Genomic DNA, 18,577 nt, shown 5'->3' on the forward strand with positions numbered 1-18,577 from the left:
GTTCTCTGTGTGTCTATCATATCTTTGCCATCCATTTCTGGCTGTTGTAAGCACTGTTTCAGTGAATTTGATATTCCTCAAATATGTACCCTGCACTGTTATAAATGAGTCTTATAGTAATCCTATTTTTAATTTCACGAGGAACTTCCACATTGATTTCCATGGTGCACATACAAAACTATTTCCATCAACTCAGGAGAATATCATTCCCTCATCTTCACCAGACTTTTTGTTTTCTTACATAGTCATTCTCCTGGAGTCACAGAGACTCTGAGTACATTTCTGATTTTCATTCACCCTATGATTAAAGATGCCTGACACTTTTTGTGTTTTCATTGGATTTATCTACTTTGTAGTTATGGATATATTTATACCCCATTTGTCAACTAAGTTGCTTGTGCTTTGCTTTTCTTAGTTCTTCATATATTCTGAGTATCAATTTACTGCCAGGTGGACAGCTGGAAGTAATTTTCTCCCATTCTGTTAACTGCCTCCTCCTTCTCTTAATCATTTTCTTTACTGCACAGATGTGTGTGTGTGTGTGTGTGTGTTTGATATGATGAAGCCCCACTTGCCAATTATTCCTTCTGTTTCCTGAACTGTTGGAGCCCTTTTCAGAAAGACATTGTGTTTATATCTTGGGGGTACCTTCAGAAAACACTTCAGTTATTTTGTATCTTATAATGTCTCTATTGGTTTGCCATCTCATATAAAGATCTTTGACTCATTTCACGTTTATTTTTGGTTTTTTTGAACCAGCTTCATTCTTCTGCATGTGGAATCCAGTTTTCCTAGCACCATTTGCTGAAGAGGCTGTATTCAACAGAAACATCAGTTTCTGCAACACAAACTTGGGATACCTTCGTTGAAATCAGAGGACTGTTGCTGTGTGCGTTTATTTGTGGGTCTTGTATTCTCTTCCATTACTATACATAATTGGCCTTTATCCAAGTATCATAGTGGTTTTGTGCCAAAGGCTTGGTTGTATAATTTGAAGGTGTTTATTATAGGTCCAGTATTTGCTTTTGGGTTCATCATTGTTTTGGGTATTTTTGGGTATTTTAGAATTTTTCCCTTGTCTTATGAAGAACAACATAGAATACATTGATGGAGATTGTATGAATTTGTAGATGGTATTTGGTAGGATGATCATGTCCCCAACATCAATTCTACTGGTGATCTGTAAACATGAAATATCTTCTAATGGGAGGAAGGGGTGCTATACAGGTCAGAGGAAAACTTTCAGGTGGTGTTTTTTCCTTCCACCATGTGAATCCAGAGGATTGAATTCAGGTCTTCAGACATGGTAGAAAGTGTCTCTCTCTAACTGATGCATTTCGCCAACTCAAGTATGGGTTCTTTTGAATTTTCTCTTCCTTGAATTTTATCTTTTAGTTAATAGAATTATCATTCTTTTAGTTGCCCAAATGGAAAGTCTGAATATAGTCCTAGAGTTCTGCATATTCCATCAAAGTTATAACTTTCATCCTTCTAACAAAGCTAAAAATTTCCTAAATATGCTCTATCATATTATCTCTAAATATTACTATTACACATTTACTTTATTTTTTCTCCAGTCTCCCCTTTAACACCATTTGCCTTTCTACCTTCAAACTGCCCTATCAAGACGCCCATTTGATTGTAATCCCAGCACAGAAAGGCAGAGGCAGAAGGACAGCATTGAGGCAAATTGATTATACAAGAAGACCCTATGCATAAAAACACTTGAACTACAACAACATAAAACAAAAACAAAAATATATCTCATCAATACTGCTTGTCTATTATAGAGAATTTCATTATGCACATGATATATTTTGACCAAACCCATCCTCTTTTCCCTTCCCTCCAGTTCCTTCTTATTCTCCATCCTGCTTTTGTTCATCAGAACCATATATTTGGTAGGATGTTCCACACATTTCTGTCTCTACTTTTACTCTATAATTAATTGAGATAATGCCAGAAATGAGCTATTATTTTCTTTTATTGTTAGTCATCTCTCACAGGATATTTAGGACACAAATATACTTGTTAACTTAAAAAATTATGTTTAGCGTAATGTCCTTTTATTCTGCTCCTAGATAAAAATAAATGTTAGGTGAGCTTTACATATTCTGGAAGAACACATAAATGACAAATGTAAAATACCCATACCAATGAATCAACTTTATTCTCACATCTATGCTACAATTAAAAATTTTCCCATTTATGGATTTTTTTTTGTGTGTGTGTTATACAAAGTGAATGTAATCTATGGTTTGTATTAAATTTATTTTGTTACTGGTGCATAGATACCTACATTTTCTTTTTTTTCTTTCTTTTTTTCTCTGTGTAGCTTTGCACCTTTCCTGGAACTCACTCTGTAGCCCAGGCTGGCCTCGAACTCACAGAGATCTGCTTGCCTCTGCCACCCAAGTGCCCGGATTAAAGGCACACACCACCACCACCTAGTGATACTTACATTTTCTAAATAATATTAGAGAGTATTATGTACAATTCCAAAAATATGTATACTTAGTTTCAAACTAAATTGAAACTAAATGTAACATCTACACAAGTTATGTATATAAACAAGTACAAGGAAAAATTATACTTATACACAAATTTTAACAACAAATTTTCCCTCTTTATTTACTACTTTAAAACACAGAAACTCTTTTGCTGACATAACATAAACTATTTCTAAATGTATAATTCTTATGTGCCAAATTTATAATAAGTATGACTATTAAATACTTACTGAAGGATAATCAAGGTGATTGGTATAGCAGATGAAGTAGAAAAAGCAATTGAAGAAAAGAAAAAGGCAAAAAACAACGGTAATTTAAAACACTTGGTGTTGCATTTTCCTTGAACGGCGTCAACAAAATCACCCTCGGTGTCTGCAGTTGTCAATCCTTCTTTGATGCAAGAACAATTGTAGAATGTCTACAGATATTGAACACAAAAAACAGTATTTCAGAAACAGCAAAAGAATAATAGCTTTATTATTATTCTTAAAATAAAAATTAAATCACCATCCAAAGGGAAACTGCCCAGTGTTTTGTTTCTTTTTGTTTCAATATTTTTTTTGTTTTTTAAGATTAAAATATAGTCACATTGTTTTCTTTTTCCTTTCCCTCTTTAAATCCTTCCCTGTATCCTGCTTTCAAATCTATAGCTTCTTTTTCTTTAATTGTTTTATATATAATATATATTTACATATATATATTTACACACACATATGCTTACATTTATGTATACACATAAATGTAACTTGCTCAGTCTGTACAATGTTTTCAGGGCTGACCTTTAATAACCAGTTGGTGTGCTCTTCCATGGAGAAGACTATTTCTCCTGCTGTCAGCATTCCTCAGACAGAGTCTCACTCTATAACCCTGGCTGGCTTTGAACTTACAGAGATCTGGTTGCCTCTGTTTCCCGAGTACAGGAATTAAAGGCATGTACCACCACATCCAGCTACAAATGCCAAATTTAATGAATAATCTCATGCTAAACCTGCCATACATTATTTAGAAATACAATATTAATTGTAAAATCAGAGATATATTACCTGTCAGTGAATTACTTTTTGTGTTGGTGTTTGTGGGTATAGAATTGTTGTAGAAAAGGAAGAGTTCTACAAATTTAAGAAATAGTAGTCAATTTACTTTATCATTGGACAGAAATAAAAGTTAAGGGCAATTAAAGATAATGAGGTGAGTAGAATTAAATTTTAGCTAAGGTTTGAAGTATGGACAAGTACCCAACTACGGAAGACTGTATAAGCTTGTTAATACTTTGTTTTGTATATAACTATAATGGATTTGAGTTTTATTAAGCACAGTAGACACATAGCATCAGAGACCAATTTTTTTTTTTTTTTAATGTGGAGCTGAGGATCGAACCCAGGGCCTTGCGCTTGCTAGGCAAGCACTCTACCACTGAACTAAATCTCCAACCCCAGAGACCAAATATTTTTAAGAGCATAAAGAACAGCAAAATAATCCCAGAACTGGAGAGGAAGAAATACACACACACACACACACACACACACACACACACACACACTAAAAAGGCTTACACAGTAGTTGGAAATAAAGATAATATATAGAAATTTATTAGGCCACTTAAAATGTCCTGAGCTACAAAACAGAGAAACAACAACAAAGTAAAAAATGCTGCTAATGAGAGCTTTAAAGATGGCCTGAGTGGTTAAGAAAATAAGAGTGTAAAATCATGTCATCCTAGCTGTTGAATTAGTAGACACGTTAAATAACATAAATATACAAATACCCAAGCTTAAATTATCATTTCACCAAAGTTTCTAAATGTCTGGTTTCCAAACAACAGTTTAACTTGAGGGAACATGTTGTGAACAATACAACAGAAATCTGTTTGCCATTTAGAGAATTTTCTATTTTGGAAGGCAACTAGAGAAAACAAAATAAAGTTTTCTATGATGCATATGTGGTTATTATCAAGAAAAAAAAGGGCAAGGAAAAATTGCAGGCAGTATTAGGGAAAATGCTTTTGTACTTAGCAGGATCAGAGAATGCATAAATGATAGACTGCTATTTGACAAGACATTTAAAGGACTTATGGAAGAAAGTTACATGGTAATCTAGAAATATGTTCCAGATAAGAGAAGAAAAGCAATCATAAAGCAGCGGGCCAGAACATACTTAACATGTTCAGTGGCCAAGCACATTGAGGGCTAGTGCAGAAAGGATGTAAAAGAATCAGAAAACAAAAAACCTTGATGGGATGAGAAGTGTAAATTTACAGAAATTGGTAACTGCAAAAATTGGTTAAGGAACGTTTCTCTTGACTCCTGGGAGCCACTCTGGTTGCTGAGATGACTGAACTACCAGGGTTAGGATAAAGGTTGACACAGAGTGTAAAGGCTAAGGAAGTTAAGAACAACAAAATGCAGTGCTGAAGGAATGTTAGAAAAGAGGAAATAAGGAAAATAATCCTACATGCTGTCAAGTAGGAAGTAGATATGAAAGTGTTTTCTGGAAGCTCTGCATAATTAATTGGAACCAAAACAAGAAAGTCACACAGAGAAAGTTTTACTAAGAGAAATTAAGATCTTCAGCCCAGAGAGAAAGCAGAATAAAGCAAGGAAATAACATATTGATTTTGCTTTATTTTTTCTGTCTTCCTAACATGCTCCAAAGATTTCTTAACTTTTTTTTTCTTAAAGATTTTTATAATTTATTTATGTATATGAGTGCTTTATCTGCATGTACAACTTTATGCCAGAAGAGGGCATCAGATCCCACTAGAGATGGTTGTGAGCCACCATGTGGTTGCTGGGAGTTGAACTCAGGACCTCTGCAAGAGCAGACAGAGCTCTTAACCACTGAGCCATCTCTCCAGCCCCTTTATATTTTAATCTGCTCAAATACCAGATGAGAAAAATCCTTAGTGTTATGATTGAGTCTGGCAATAGAGTGCATGTGATTATGTGTGATTGCAGATCTGAAGGATGAAAACACAGTGCAGTAAATGTCTGCAAAGCACAGAAAACAGGTGACTAAGAGCAAGACTGAAAACAAAGTTTAGTGGTCAGTTGGTGAGATTTCAGGATATTGGGTTTTATACGAATTAAAGAATTTGACAAGTCCATATATTATTGTGAGCTGAAATTAATGGCCTTGCTGTTGTACAATTGATATTGAAGTCATGAACTGAGTATAGATTCTGACTAGAAATTAGCTAGGGCTTGTTCCATAGAAGCACAGAAGTTTACAAATGATGTAAGATTCGTGCAATATTACTGGGGAAAAGTCATGAAGGAATTATAAAAGTAGCAAATTAGATCCTCAAGATGAATTTCAAATTATCAGGAATATTAGACAGAGCATCAATGACCCAAGCTCTAAATACTCTTCAGGGAATGAGAGGAAATGTCTTAAGGCTGGTAGCTTCATCAATTACTCTCTACAACAGAACATGAACTATGAAAAAAATAAATGAGTTCTGGGTTGTTGTAGCAGTCTAAGAAATAAAAATTGCATGTTAGTGCCATGGCATGTGTAATTAGAGTTTTTAAGCAGATTCAATTCAGTAAAGTCATATTTCCCTCATTCATGTGAATTATCTATAACTCTCAGTTTTCTAGAATGTCAGATGTTCTGTGAAAACCTTGTTTATCTGATAAGATCTGGTGCACAAAGAACTGTGGGCTGTGGATATAGCTCAGCAGGAGAGCACTTGATTTAATACCCCACTTAAAATAATTCCCATCTATATCTGAATTGCTGTGAAGCAGATAGTGAAACAGCAGGAAACTAGAGAGTAGGCATTTTTTTTTCTTGGTTTTTCGAGACAGGGTTTCTCTATGTAGCTTTGTGCCTTTCCTGAAACTCTCTTTGTAGACCAGGCTGGCCTTGAACTCCCAGAGATCCACCTGGCTCTGCCTCTCGAGTGCTGGGATTAAAGGCATGTGCCACCATCACCCAGCGAGTAGGCATTTTGAATCTCATCAAAAAGCACATTTGAAGGAAAGATGACTCACAGGATAGCACTGGGCAACCCTGGTATGAAAGATTGTGTCCAAAAAATTGTGTTCCAAGTCCAGTGAGTTTGGAAACATAAACTAGGTTTTCTTTTCATGTTGTTAAAACTAAAAATAAGGAAAATATAAAAAGAAAATTTTAGAGAGAGCTAGAAGTAAAATCTAATCACTATCTATAAAGTGAGCAAGAAGCATAATAAATAAAAGTTACCCTTTCATTTTGTAAGTGTTTTTCAGCTGTGCAGCCTGCAAAGCAGGGAGAGAAGTACTCAACATCATCTCTTCCACATACAGAATCAAAGATGGAGCTCTCACACTCACAGTGCTTATTGCATGGAGCTGTGAGGTTTCCTAAGACACCTGCCCTGTGAAGTTGAGATTAGATACAATTATAACACCATCACTTAAATTATTAGTGCATATATATATCAAGACTTCAATAAGATCCACAAATATGCTCATTCAAATAATTTTTTTCTCAGATCTACTAAGGTATAAAAACATTATAAAAATGCACATTTAAGAGTCTACCCTTTGATAGTCCTGGAGAGATGGCTTATCTCTAAGAGCACTTCCTCCTCTTCCAGAAGACCAAAAATCCATTTCTAACATCCACAGTGCAGCTCATAACCAGTTGTAACTCCAGTTCCAGGAAATTTGATGCCCTCTTAAGGTCTCTGCAGGCATCAGGCATGCAGGTGAATACTCAGACACAAGTAAAATAAATAAATCTTAAAAATAGACCACTTGAGCTGGGTGGTGGTCATGCATGCCTTTAATTCCAGCACTCAGAAGACAGAGCCAGGTGGATTTCTGTGAGTTCGAGGCCAGCCTGGTCTACAATGTAAGATCTAGGACAGGCAACTAAAACTACACAGAGAAACCCTGCCTCAAAACAACCAAAAAGAATATATATATATCACTTGAACTTTTATTATGCTATAGTGAAATTGTCACCACAGTCATGTTAACAAAGAAAATCATGGTCACCTACAATGGGCTGCCCCCACCACCATGTCCACACTTCAAAATTTCCTTTACTCATAAGTAATTCTTCCACTTATTACAAATACATTCCTATCCATTTGTTCAGATTTTATAAAAAGTAATCACAAGAAACACATTTTTCCTTGCTTCTTTTGCACAATTTTTTTTTCTTTTTCTTTTTTTTTTTTTTTTTTTGAGACAGGGTTTCTCTGTAGCTTTGGAGCCTGTCCTGGTCTAGCTCTGTAGACCAGGCTGGCCTCCAACTCACAGAGATCCACCTGCCTCTGCCTCCCGAGTACTGAGATTACAGGTGTGTGCCACCACTGCCCAGCTTTTGCACAAATTTTTATCTGCTCTCATATGGGCATCTATTTTCACAGTTCTTGTGTAAGTATTCAAAGCACAATATTTAAATAATGTAAAAGTTTTTATAGTAACTATTTTAGACTTATTTTGCATATATGAGTGTTTTGCTGCAATGTATTTATGTGCACCATAGGAGTGTAGTGTGGCTGTACTTCTTCCTCCTGATTGTTGGCTGCATTGGTTCTCAAGGGTCGGGGAGCAGAAGCAGGGAACAGGGTTTAGATGGCTGTGGGTAGGATAGAGTCCCCCAGGAGACAGACGTTTGTGAATCGACTCACATTTATTCCAGAGTATAAGGAATATACAGGATTGGGGGCCTGGGGACAAATCCTAATTTGTACTAAGTGGCACTGTCCTATCGTAAGGCTCCTGTCACATGTCTTATCATATGTGCAGGAGGGAAGGCTTCTAGCAGGCATCTGTGCCAAGGGGTCAGGCTAAAGATAAATCAGGCATCTAGCTTAGAGACAGGCACTCCAGGGCCTGGGGACATTCTCCAGATAAGGGCAGGTAGATAGCAGAAAGTTTCACTGGGTGAGAAGGGAGTCACCATGTCATTGAGCTTTTGGAGAAAGCTGCCAGGCCATGGTAGACTGCAAACTCTGACCAGCCAGCAAGGCTTTCCAACAGTATAACGTCCATGAAAGCAAAAATAAGTCATTGGATATCTTGGGACTGGACTTACTGATAGTTATGAGCCTTTCATGTGCATGCTGGGAACCAAACCTGGGTGCGACATTAATCTTAAAAGGTCTTATAATAAAAATCCCAGAGCCAGATATTGGGGTGAAAGCTGAAAGATCAGAGAAGCAGAACAGCCAGCCACTAGCCTACCTCTACGAAATCCTCACCCTCAAGAGAGCAAGTTCCTGTTTCCTCACACCTTATATACCTTTCTGTGTCCTACTATATTACTTCCTGGGATTAAAGGCATGTGTCACCACAGCCTGGTTCTGTTTCTCTCACATAGCCCAGTGTGGCCTTGAACTCACAGAGATCCAGATGGATCTCTGCCTCCTGAGTAATACAATTAAAGGTGTGTACCACTACCACCTGACCTCTATGTCTAATTTAGTGGCTGGCTCTGTCCTCTGATCCCCAGGCAAGCTTTATTGGGGTACACGATGTATTACCACACTTGGGTCCTCTGGACAGATAACAAGTGCTCTTAAACACTGAGCCATCTCTCTAGCTCCCTACTGTTTTTTTTTTTTTTAAAGCGTTTTAAGAAACAGTTTTCCAAAGTGGTTTATTGCCATATTTCTGCTAAAAGTATACAGAATTTTTAACTGCTCTTCACGTTTCTCTGTTACAGTATCATTTCACTACCTATTCTGATTTGGGAACAATAGTTAAGACTGTGATTTTTTTTGATTCATATTTTTCTAGTGACCAATGACTGTGAATTTATTTCTAGCTTTGTATTTTCCATCTGTCTATGCATATTATTTGATGAAAGTTTAGTTTCAAATTACTTGTCTATTTTTGTTATTTTCTTATTACTAATATAAACACTGTAAGTATTTTTATTTGATCAGAAACAAATCTTTTGTATATATTATTTTTAATTTTTTTTTACACTGACCCCATTTTATTTATTTTTTATTTTTTTAAAGTTCTTGAAAGCCAGGCATGATGGTGTACAACTTTAATTTCAGAATTTTGGAGACAGAGGCAGGTGGATCTCTGCAAATTCAAGGTTAGCTTGGACTACAGAGTGAGTTCAAGTACAACCATGTATACATAGTGAGACCCTGTTTCAATAAACAAATAAACAAAAAACAGAAAAAAGTCCTTGAAAAGGAAGATTTTAATTTATATGAAGTATGTCTTTCAAATTTCTTCCTAGATTATGAGTTTTATGCTATGTGAAAGAAATTCTTGCCAAATTCAAGATCAAAAATATTTTCATTATATTCTTAGAATACCATATTTTACATTTATTTTATGGTTTATTTCAAATTCCTCTGTATAATACACACTGGGGATTCAAATTCATGTTTTTGTCTAAAGGTTCTCAACTCAATAGCATTTTTAATCTTTAAATTTTTTATATTTTATTTCTGTGTATGCATGTGTCTGTATAAGAACATGCCATGTATGTGTTAGATGTGGATACCTACAAACAACAAAAGAGGATGTCATATCACCTGGAGCTGGGACAACAGGCAGTTCTCATCCAACTGACATGGTTGCTAGGAACCAAATTTACTTAACTCTGAGCTATTACTTTAGCTCCACTAATAGTATGTACACACACACACACACACACACACACACACACACACACACATATATATATATATAATTTTTTGTTCTTTAAATATTTTTTGATTTAGATTATAATTTAATTACAATATTTCTCCTCTCTCTTCTTCCCTCTAAACCCACTCTCCTTCAAATTTTTGGCTTCATTTTTCACTAACTGAATTTTATGATATACATACATGTATAAATAAAGAAATATATATATATATATATTATATATATGTGTGTGTGTGTGTGTGTGTGTATTTTCCTAAATATATAGTATGCTCAGTCCATAGAATGCTACCTATATGCATTTTTATTGTCATTCAGCCAGTAGAATTTTTGTAAATGACTCTAGAGTCTCTATTTCAATGCATCTGTACCTTGCTGAAGATCAACCTATATATATATATATATATATATATATATATATATATATATATATGTTTCTATTTATAAAATCTCTCCATTGTATTTTATTAATGTACTTTTATCACTCTCTCAATTAACATAGTTTGAAAATACATATTGGAAGTAAATAAGGCTAGTCTTCTAATCTTTTTTTTTTTTAAACTTTTTTGTTTTTCTAAGTCCTTGCATATCAATGACAATATAAGATTTATTTCTAGTTTCTACAAAGGACAGTCTGAGGGGATTTTGTTACCACTACACTGAATACACAGCAGCAATTTGGGAAGAAGTAAAATCTTCATAAAAATGAATTCTCCTGTTCAAGAATGTGAGCAACTGTCCTTTAAAAATGTGTCTTTAATTATTTTCATTAATGTATTGTAATAATCAGTATATGTTTCTCATATTCTTATATCACTGACAATATTTTAAATACTACTTCTAATTCTTTTCATATAGTATGTGAAAACTTATATTCCTGTATAATAACTGTGATTCTGTTTGTTTGTAGCAAGCATATATTCTGTTACAGTTTTTCATATGTATTTATATATGTATGTATGCATGTATGTATATATTGTTCTGTGCTAGAATAAAACTCCAAGCCATGTAGTAATTATGAAAATGAGCAATTAATGAGCTACAGCCCAGCCACAGAGAACAGTGAAATCTTGTATGTTGAACACATGTTGTGCAATTATCCTAAACTCAGTATATTAGTTATAGTGCCTTTTTAATTTTCTACAATCATACTGTGTTTAGATAAACAAAGTTTGCTAAAAATGTTCTTTATTTTTCTTTAGTCAATTTAGCAAAACCTCCAATAAAATTTGAAAATAAACATTGCACTTCTGATCAGTGAATGTTCCATCCCCTGAGTATACTCTGCCTGTTTTCATAAACCATCACAGGCTAGGTGCCTTCAGCAATACAGTTATTCCTAGGGCTGTGAAATCAAGCACCAAGATCTTTGTCTTGGAGGGTTTTTTTGGCTTGTTTGTTTTTGCTTTAAATTTTTTTGTGTGTTTGTTTTTGTTTTTGTTTTTTTGTTTTTTGAGACAAGGACTCTATAGAGCAGGCTGGCCTCAAATTCAGAGATCTACCTGCTTCTGCCTCTCTGGTACCATGACTAAAGGTATGTGCCACTTTGCCAGGCTTCAGTTAGGGTTTCTACTGCTGGGATAAAAACATCATGATCAATAAGAACTTAGGAAGGAAAGGGTTCATCTATTTCAGCTTACAACTGGCAGGTCACATGTCATCACAGTTGGGGCAAGAACTCAAGGCAGGTATCCGAAGGGCAGAGTTCGTGGAGGAGCGTTGCTTCCTTGCTTTCTGGGTTTGTTTTCTTACCTGTCCCAAGACCACTCCCAAGGGTAGCATGATGTACATTGGCCTGTACCCTCCCATTTCTATCCTTAATCAAGAAAATGCCTCTCAGGCTTCCTACAAGCTGATCTTATAGAAGAACTTTCTTCACTGAGGCTCCTGCCCCTCAGATGATGCTAACTTACATCAAATTGATAAAACACTAGTCAGATAATGCCAGAAGATCAGATTCCATATTTAGTGATTACCCTCTTACTATATCAGAGAGGATCATTTTTTTTTTTTTTTCAATATGTCCTCATAAGGAGTAAAGAGTTGGGGCACTGGACATTTCTTGTGAGAAAACTAATGTGATTCATGGAGACTTCATGCTCATGTTTTCAACTAAGACTAATAACATCCCCAAAGTTCCAACTAATATTATAACACAGGGACTGAAGCTATCAAGATGTGAATAATGGGCCAGATTAAAAACATCCTCATCACAAATTTTAAATATAGAGTTAGCTGTAGTAACTCAGAATCCATAAAGAAGCACTATTCTTTAAATCCCAGTTTTCTTAATTTACTTAAAAATGTACATTGTGCTTTTATCAATCTTGGTCTCAACAATTCATGCTCTTACAGTCCCTCCTCTTTCTCGACAATTGGACACCTGGAGCTCCACCTGGGGCCTGGCTGAGGATCTCTGCATCCACTTCCATCAGTTATTGGATGAGAGTTTCAGCAAGACTGTTAGGGTGTTTGGCCATGTGATCACCAGACTAGGTCAGATCAGGCTTTCTCTCAACCATTGCCAGCAGTCTACAGAGCATGAATTGTTGAGACCAAGATTGGAAAAAGCACAGGGACAAATAGCCAAATGAATGGAAGCACATGAATTATGAACCAAAGGCTGTGGAGCCCCCAGCTGGATCAGGCCCTCAGGATAAGTGAGACAATTGAATAGCTTGAACTGTTTGGGACGCATTCAGGCAGCGGGACCGGGATGTGTCCTTAGTGCATGAGCTGGCTGTTTGGAACCTTGGGCTTACACAGGGACACTTTGCTCAGCCTGGAAGGAGGGGACTGGATCTGCCTGTACTGAATCCACCAGGTTTAAATGAATCCCCAGAGGAGTCTTGGCCCTGGAGGAGATGGGAATGGAGGGGAGGGGCTGGGGGGAAGGTAGGGGTGGGGGTAGGAGTAGGGAGGACAGGGGAACCCATGGCTGATGTGTAAAATTAAAACACAAATATAGTAATAATAATAAAAATGTACATTGTGTGTTTGAAATAAAAGCTTTCTTGATTAATATTCAATATACACATTTAAAGTATACAATCCAGTTTTTAGTATATTTGTGTATATCTGAAATCACCATAGTAGTCAATTATTGTTTCCTTTCCTCATCTTTCTTTCTTCATCATTTTCTCTCCATTTCATTCTCTCTTCCCTCCTAACTTTTTTCCTTCCTTCCTTCCTTTTTTATTTCTTCTTTTCATACTTCCTCCCTCTCTCTCTTTTCTGTTCTCTGAGACAGATCCTTCCCCTACAGCCCAACCTGACCTAAACTCACTATGTAATCAAGGTTGACCTCCAACTCATGACAATCCTTCTTCCTCAGCTTCCATGTGCTGGGGAACATTTTATCACCTCAAAAAGTAACAGATGTTCAATTTTATCAAGTTATTATTTTTTTGGCTACCTTCAGAATTTTTCATTTCATTTTTAGTTTGTTTAGTATGATCTATCGATTTTTTCTCTGTAAACCTATTTTCTTGACGATTCTTGGTTGATTATAATTTACATAATCTTATCAATTCATGAATGTGAATATGCAATATTGAGATGTAAGTAATTGTCCTATTTACCACTTTAAGCATTTATCATTTCTTTGCATTTGGGAATATTCAAATTCCTTTTTGGTACCTGTTGTGGAATAATCTTTTTTTTGTTGTTGTTTTGTTTTGTTTTTTGAGACAGGGTTTCTCTGTGTAGCTTTGCGCCTTTTCCTTGAACTCACTCTGTAGACCAGGCTGGCCTCAAACTTACAGAGATTCGCCTGCCTCTGCCTCCCGAGTGCTGGGATTAAAGGCATGTGCCACCACCGCCCAACGGAATAATCTTTTTTGTACACTGTGAAGATTTGTCACTGTGATTGATTTAATAAAGAACCTGACTGGCCACTAGCTGAAGAGAATAAAGTTAGGCAGGAGAGCCAGATTAGGAGAATGTTGGGACGAAGAAAGGCGGAGTCAGGAGTCACCAGCAGACACAGAGAGAGCCAGATGTGCATGCTGTACTGAAAAAGGTATCAAGCCACATGGCAAAGCCTAGACAAGAAATATGGGTTGTCATAAATGTAAGAGTTAGCTAGTAACAAGCCTGAGTGATTGGCAGAGCATAAATAAGTAATCTTAAGTCTCTGTGCTGGTTATTTCGGAGCAGGCCGTTGGGACAGAAAAACTACATCTATAGTCAGCTGTTTTAAAATATGCAAGAAGTTATAAACCATGATTATCTTTTGTGTTATACATTTGAAGTTATTCCTAATATATAAATGTCTCCTTGAATATATTTACCATCCTTTTTTCATCCACTTCTTATTCCCTAAACCACCTCAGCCTCTGGAAGACACTATTTTACAATGTCCTTTATTGAACAGGGTTTTATGATTTTATTTTTAGTTTCTTTTTTAAAAATTTTAATTTAGGCTGGCCTGTAACTTATTATGTAATTATAATTTCCATTGCAGTAATTTACTTCCTTGTTTAAATTTGCTCTTGGGAATTTTATTTTATTTGCTTTTTGTAAGTATAGCTAGTATGGTTGTTTTTTTTTAGCATAATTATCTCATGACATTTTAACATATTGTTGTAATATGACAGCATTTAGTTCTTTCCTCCAAGTGCTTTGAGACTTTATGGTGTCTGCTCTACCGGCTCTCTTTGATCTCTAAAATTATTAGCTTGAATTTCTCTATTTTTGTTGTCTAGTTGAAGGGTGGGCAGTTATTTATTTTTTTTAAAGAAGCAATGCTGTATTAAACTAATACTTTGGGTTTCAGAGAAACGTCCAGCAGTTAAGAGCACTTATTGCACTTACTTCTAGAGAACCCAAGTTCAGTTCCCAGGACTGTAGTCAAAAGTTTTCCCTGGTGCCGCCTGGTCCCGTGGTCCCACAGCTGCTTATAAAATAATCACTCAGAGGCTTAATATTATTTACAAACTGTATGACCTATGGCAGGCCTCTTGCTAGCTACCTCTTATATCTTAAATTAACCCATTTCTATTAATTTATGTTTTGTCATGTGTTCCATGGCTTTACCAGTCTGCTGGTATGTTGCTCCTTGGGCAACAGGCTGGTGTCTCTCTAGACTCTGCCTTTCTCTTTCCTGTCTCTCTCCTTGGATTTCCTGCCTGCCTCTAAGCTACCCTGCCATAGGCCAAAGCAGCTTATTTATTAACCAATATATGTTGCCATTGTCCTAGCAGCAAAACCATTGCCTGTGAACTTACAAATTCTCAGACTTGTTATACTAGAAATTATAATGATGGAAGGCAGCAATCTATGTTTTGACATGTCTTCTACAAAATTGATATTAATGTTGAGAAACAATAGTGCTTTAAGAAAAATACAAATAAGTATTCACAAAAGAGAATATACCTAATGCTTATAATACAGCAGTCCAGTTTCTTATATTGTGAACAGAAAACCTGTTATCTCTCCTCATTTTTCCTGTGATCTTTACACTAGAAGAAAATATTTTTTATAAATTTTTGCATCACATTTTATAAATTGGTTGTTTTTCATGTGTATAACGTATCACTAATCATAAAAATAAACACAAATTTACTTATAAATTTAAAGTATTTTATCTTCTGCAGTAAATTCTATCTTACTGTAAGGCAGAAATATAATTGTATGTTTTCTTAGCACTACAAGATTTATTGTACATATATAGATCTCTGACATACTGAAGAATTATGTAAAATTAGAAGTGATGTCTTAAATTCTATTTCCAGTTGGAAAAGTAAATTTCCCAGGAATATATTTTTAAAATATGTAGCATCCTTCTCAGATTGGAATATCTGCTTCACATGCTTTTTCTTTTCTTTTCTTTTTTTTAGCTGAGGATTGAACTCAGGGCCTTGCGCTTGCTAGGCAAGTGCTCTACCACTGAGCTAAATCCCCAACCCGTACATTGAATTCCTAAGAATTCATGATATACCACTGAGCTATCTATTCTGAGTCTTGTAAACATTTGTAGTTAAGACAACACCACCACACTTGTTTTGGCTTTACAATGAATTTTTATCTCTAGCAGTTGAGTTCTTCAAATTAGTTTCATTACTTTGATTTTTAAGGGAGTGTATTCTCCACTCAAGACATTTTATTTTTTGCTCTGCTTATATATATAGGCTCTTTTAGGTATGTGGAATTCTTTATTATGGGGAAAATGACGTAATTCTGTTTTAACTAAAACGCATTTTTAAAAGATTTTCTATGCGTTATAATTCTTAAATGAATTTGTAGAGAACTGATATGTTTATAACATTTTGTTTTTAAATAGATTAACATCTACAAATCTTTGATGAGAAACATTTTATTTTATTCATACATGTTTTTGCCATCTTGACTATTTGGGCAATTTATTTGGACCTCTTATGTAGTGGATAGCCATCCCAGCATTGGCCTGGAAGTTCCAACCCCCATTGAGGCTTCAGTAATGGTCACGCCCACAAGGCAGGGCCAGGAGGAAGCTGAAGACTGAGGATTGAGAGGAGGTCTCTCTCTTGGTTCCGGGACCCTGGACGCTGGAGGTGGACCGAGCAGAGTTCTCCAGAGAACACCGCCGGACTGCGCCATACCTTTGCCAGACCCTACAACCTACCCCTTCATTTGTAAGTTACCCCACAAAATAAACCTCCCTTTTAACTATGTGGAGTGGCCTTAATAATTTCACCAATACTCTTATTTGTTAATTTGCAAACAAATTAGTATTAATGATATGTTTTTCCATTTGATTCTTGCTAGAGCAAGGAAGCAGTTAAGTCTCAGTATTTTTGTTGACATGTCACTAATTCTCCAGCAGCAGCAAACTCTCTGAATTTTCATTATTCAAATATTTTTCCATTATGTAGTATAATCATTTCACCAGATTTTTGTACATAAAGCTTTTAATTCTTATGTTTTTATAAAATTATCATTTATTTTTCAGTTACAGATATATCTTTTGTTACTATGTCTATGAATTCAAGATCTTCTAAGTTCTTTGGATGAATTGTTAAGAGAAGTGAAATCAAAGTCATGTTTTATAACCCTGTGAATAGCTCCAATAGCAAGTATTGAATATTGGTTTGCTTTTAGCTAGTCCATTGTAGTTGAAAATGCTATCATTCTCTTTTATCATTTCACTTAATTAGCCCTTTGGTTTTCAGTTGCATTTATGTTGTACAATATTTAATACTAACCCATGCTAAACTCATTGAACTTTTTCATATTTAATTTAAAATGTCCATGTGCATGTTCAAATATACTTTAAGGCCATCCTTAACGTCTACAAGAATGCAGACAGGTCAGTTCAAGGACACAGGGTCAAATCACTTTATACATATTCTAGTATCATATTGCACTTGCTGCATACCCTAACATAAAGTTCTAGTTTTGATTCTAAATCACTTACGAATACATGATAAATAAGCATATCTCTATGAGATATGAACTACTAATATGCAAAGTAAAACTATGTTTCATACTTCATTTGCATGTTTAAGAATTCTAAAAATTATATAAATATATAGTTACTGCATTATTGCCCTGGAAAATATGCCTTCAGTAATGTTTTTAAAAGTTGAGTATATAAACTTATATTTACCCATCATAATCTTCACTGATTCCAGCAAAATGCACTGTTTCACACTGTACAAAAGCTATTAATATGAAAAGCAGAAGTGATGTAATAGATGTCACTATTACAAATTTCATTTGGCTTCTACAAGACATTCTCAACTTGGAAACAATTAAGCCTCCCAAAAAATTGCCAATTGCACCTCCTGGGATTAAAATAATTCCTAAGAAAAGGAAAAGAAAATACTGGTAAAAAAAAAACATATCCCTTTGAGAGAAAATACTATTAAAATATATCCTATTGAAAGTACAAAATAAATTACATGTAGATGCCACTCCTTCTACTCAAATACAGATATTCAAAGTTTAAAATAAGCTAGACGATGTATTTGAGTAAATCTGGACTTCATAATATATAGAATACTGTGCATGGGATGGAACCAATATAGGTCTACTGGATTCTGGTAGTGGTGGTGATGTTTTGCTCTTATACGCTGGGTATCTAATACCAGGTATCTATTACCTAAGCCAGGAACTTAGTTCATTCCACACAAAAGTTATGAGCTATCTTATTGAGAGATATTATTACTTAGCTAATTGAATATTTGATTTATTACAAAAGCCTTAATTGAAATAACAGGCTTTCTCAAACCATCCTATGAACAAGAATTAGACCAACCAACTCACTGAGATCTCTCATAGAGGGTTAACATAAACAGTCTTACAATGTGAGATTTCAGCATACCTAGAATAAGCTATGGTTTTTCTATTCAAGCATAATATTTATAAAGAGGAAATAAGAAGAATATGGGCTGGAAAAACAAGAAAAAGAAGAGGAAGAGAAAATAGAAAACACTCAGTATAATGTAGTTCAGGTCCAAAGTGGTGGAAAAGGGA

At 35.3% G+C, this 18,577-nt stretch overlaps 1 protein-coding gene across 1 annotated transcript in view; it reads right to left on the minus strand.

Annotated features, from left to right (window-relative positions):
• The window catches only part of Slco6a1 (solute carrier organic anion transporter family member 6A1), a 69,292-nt gene that overhangs the window by 17,668 nt on the left and 33,047 nt on the right, over positions 1 to 18,577 (minus strand). Inside the window, exons 8-10 of the mRNA XM_036173687.1 lie at positions 17,709 to 17,904; positions 6,717 to 6,870; positions 2,741 to 2,928 (exon numbers count right to left, since the gene is read on the minus strand). Coding sequence (XP_036029580.1) covers positions 2,741 to 2,928; positions 6,717 to 6,870; positions 17,709 to 17,904 — 538 coding nt within the window. The remainder of the gene's footprint in view (positions 1 to 2,740; positions 2,929 to 6,716; positions 6,871 to 17,708; positions 17,905 to 18,577) is intronic.

Source organism: Onychomys torridus, chromosome 23 (genome assembly GCF_903995425.1).
Source record: "Onychomys torridus chromosome 23, mOncTor1.1, whole genome shotgun sequence".
NCBI classification, from domain to species: domain Eukaryota; kingdom Metazoa; phylum Chordata; class Mammalia; order Rodentia; family Cricetidae; genus Onychomys; species Onychomys torridus.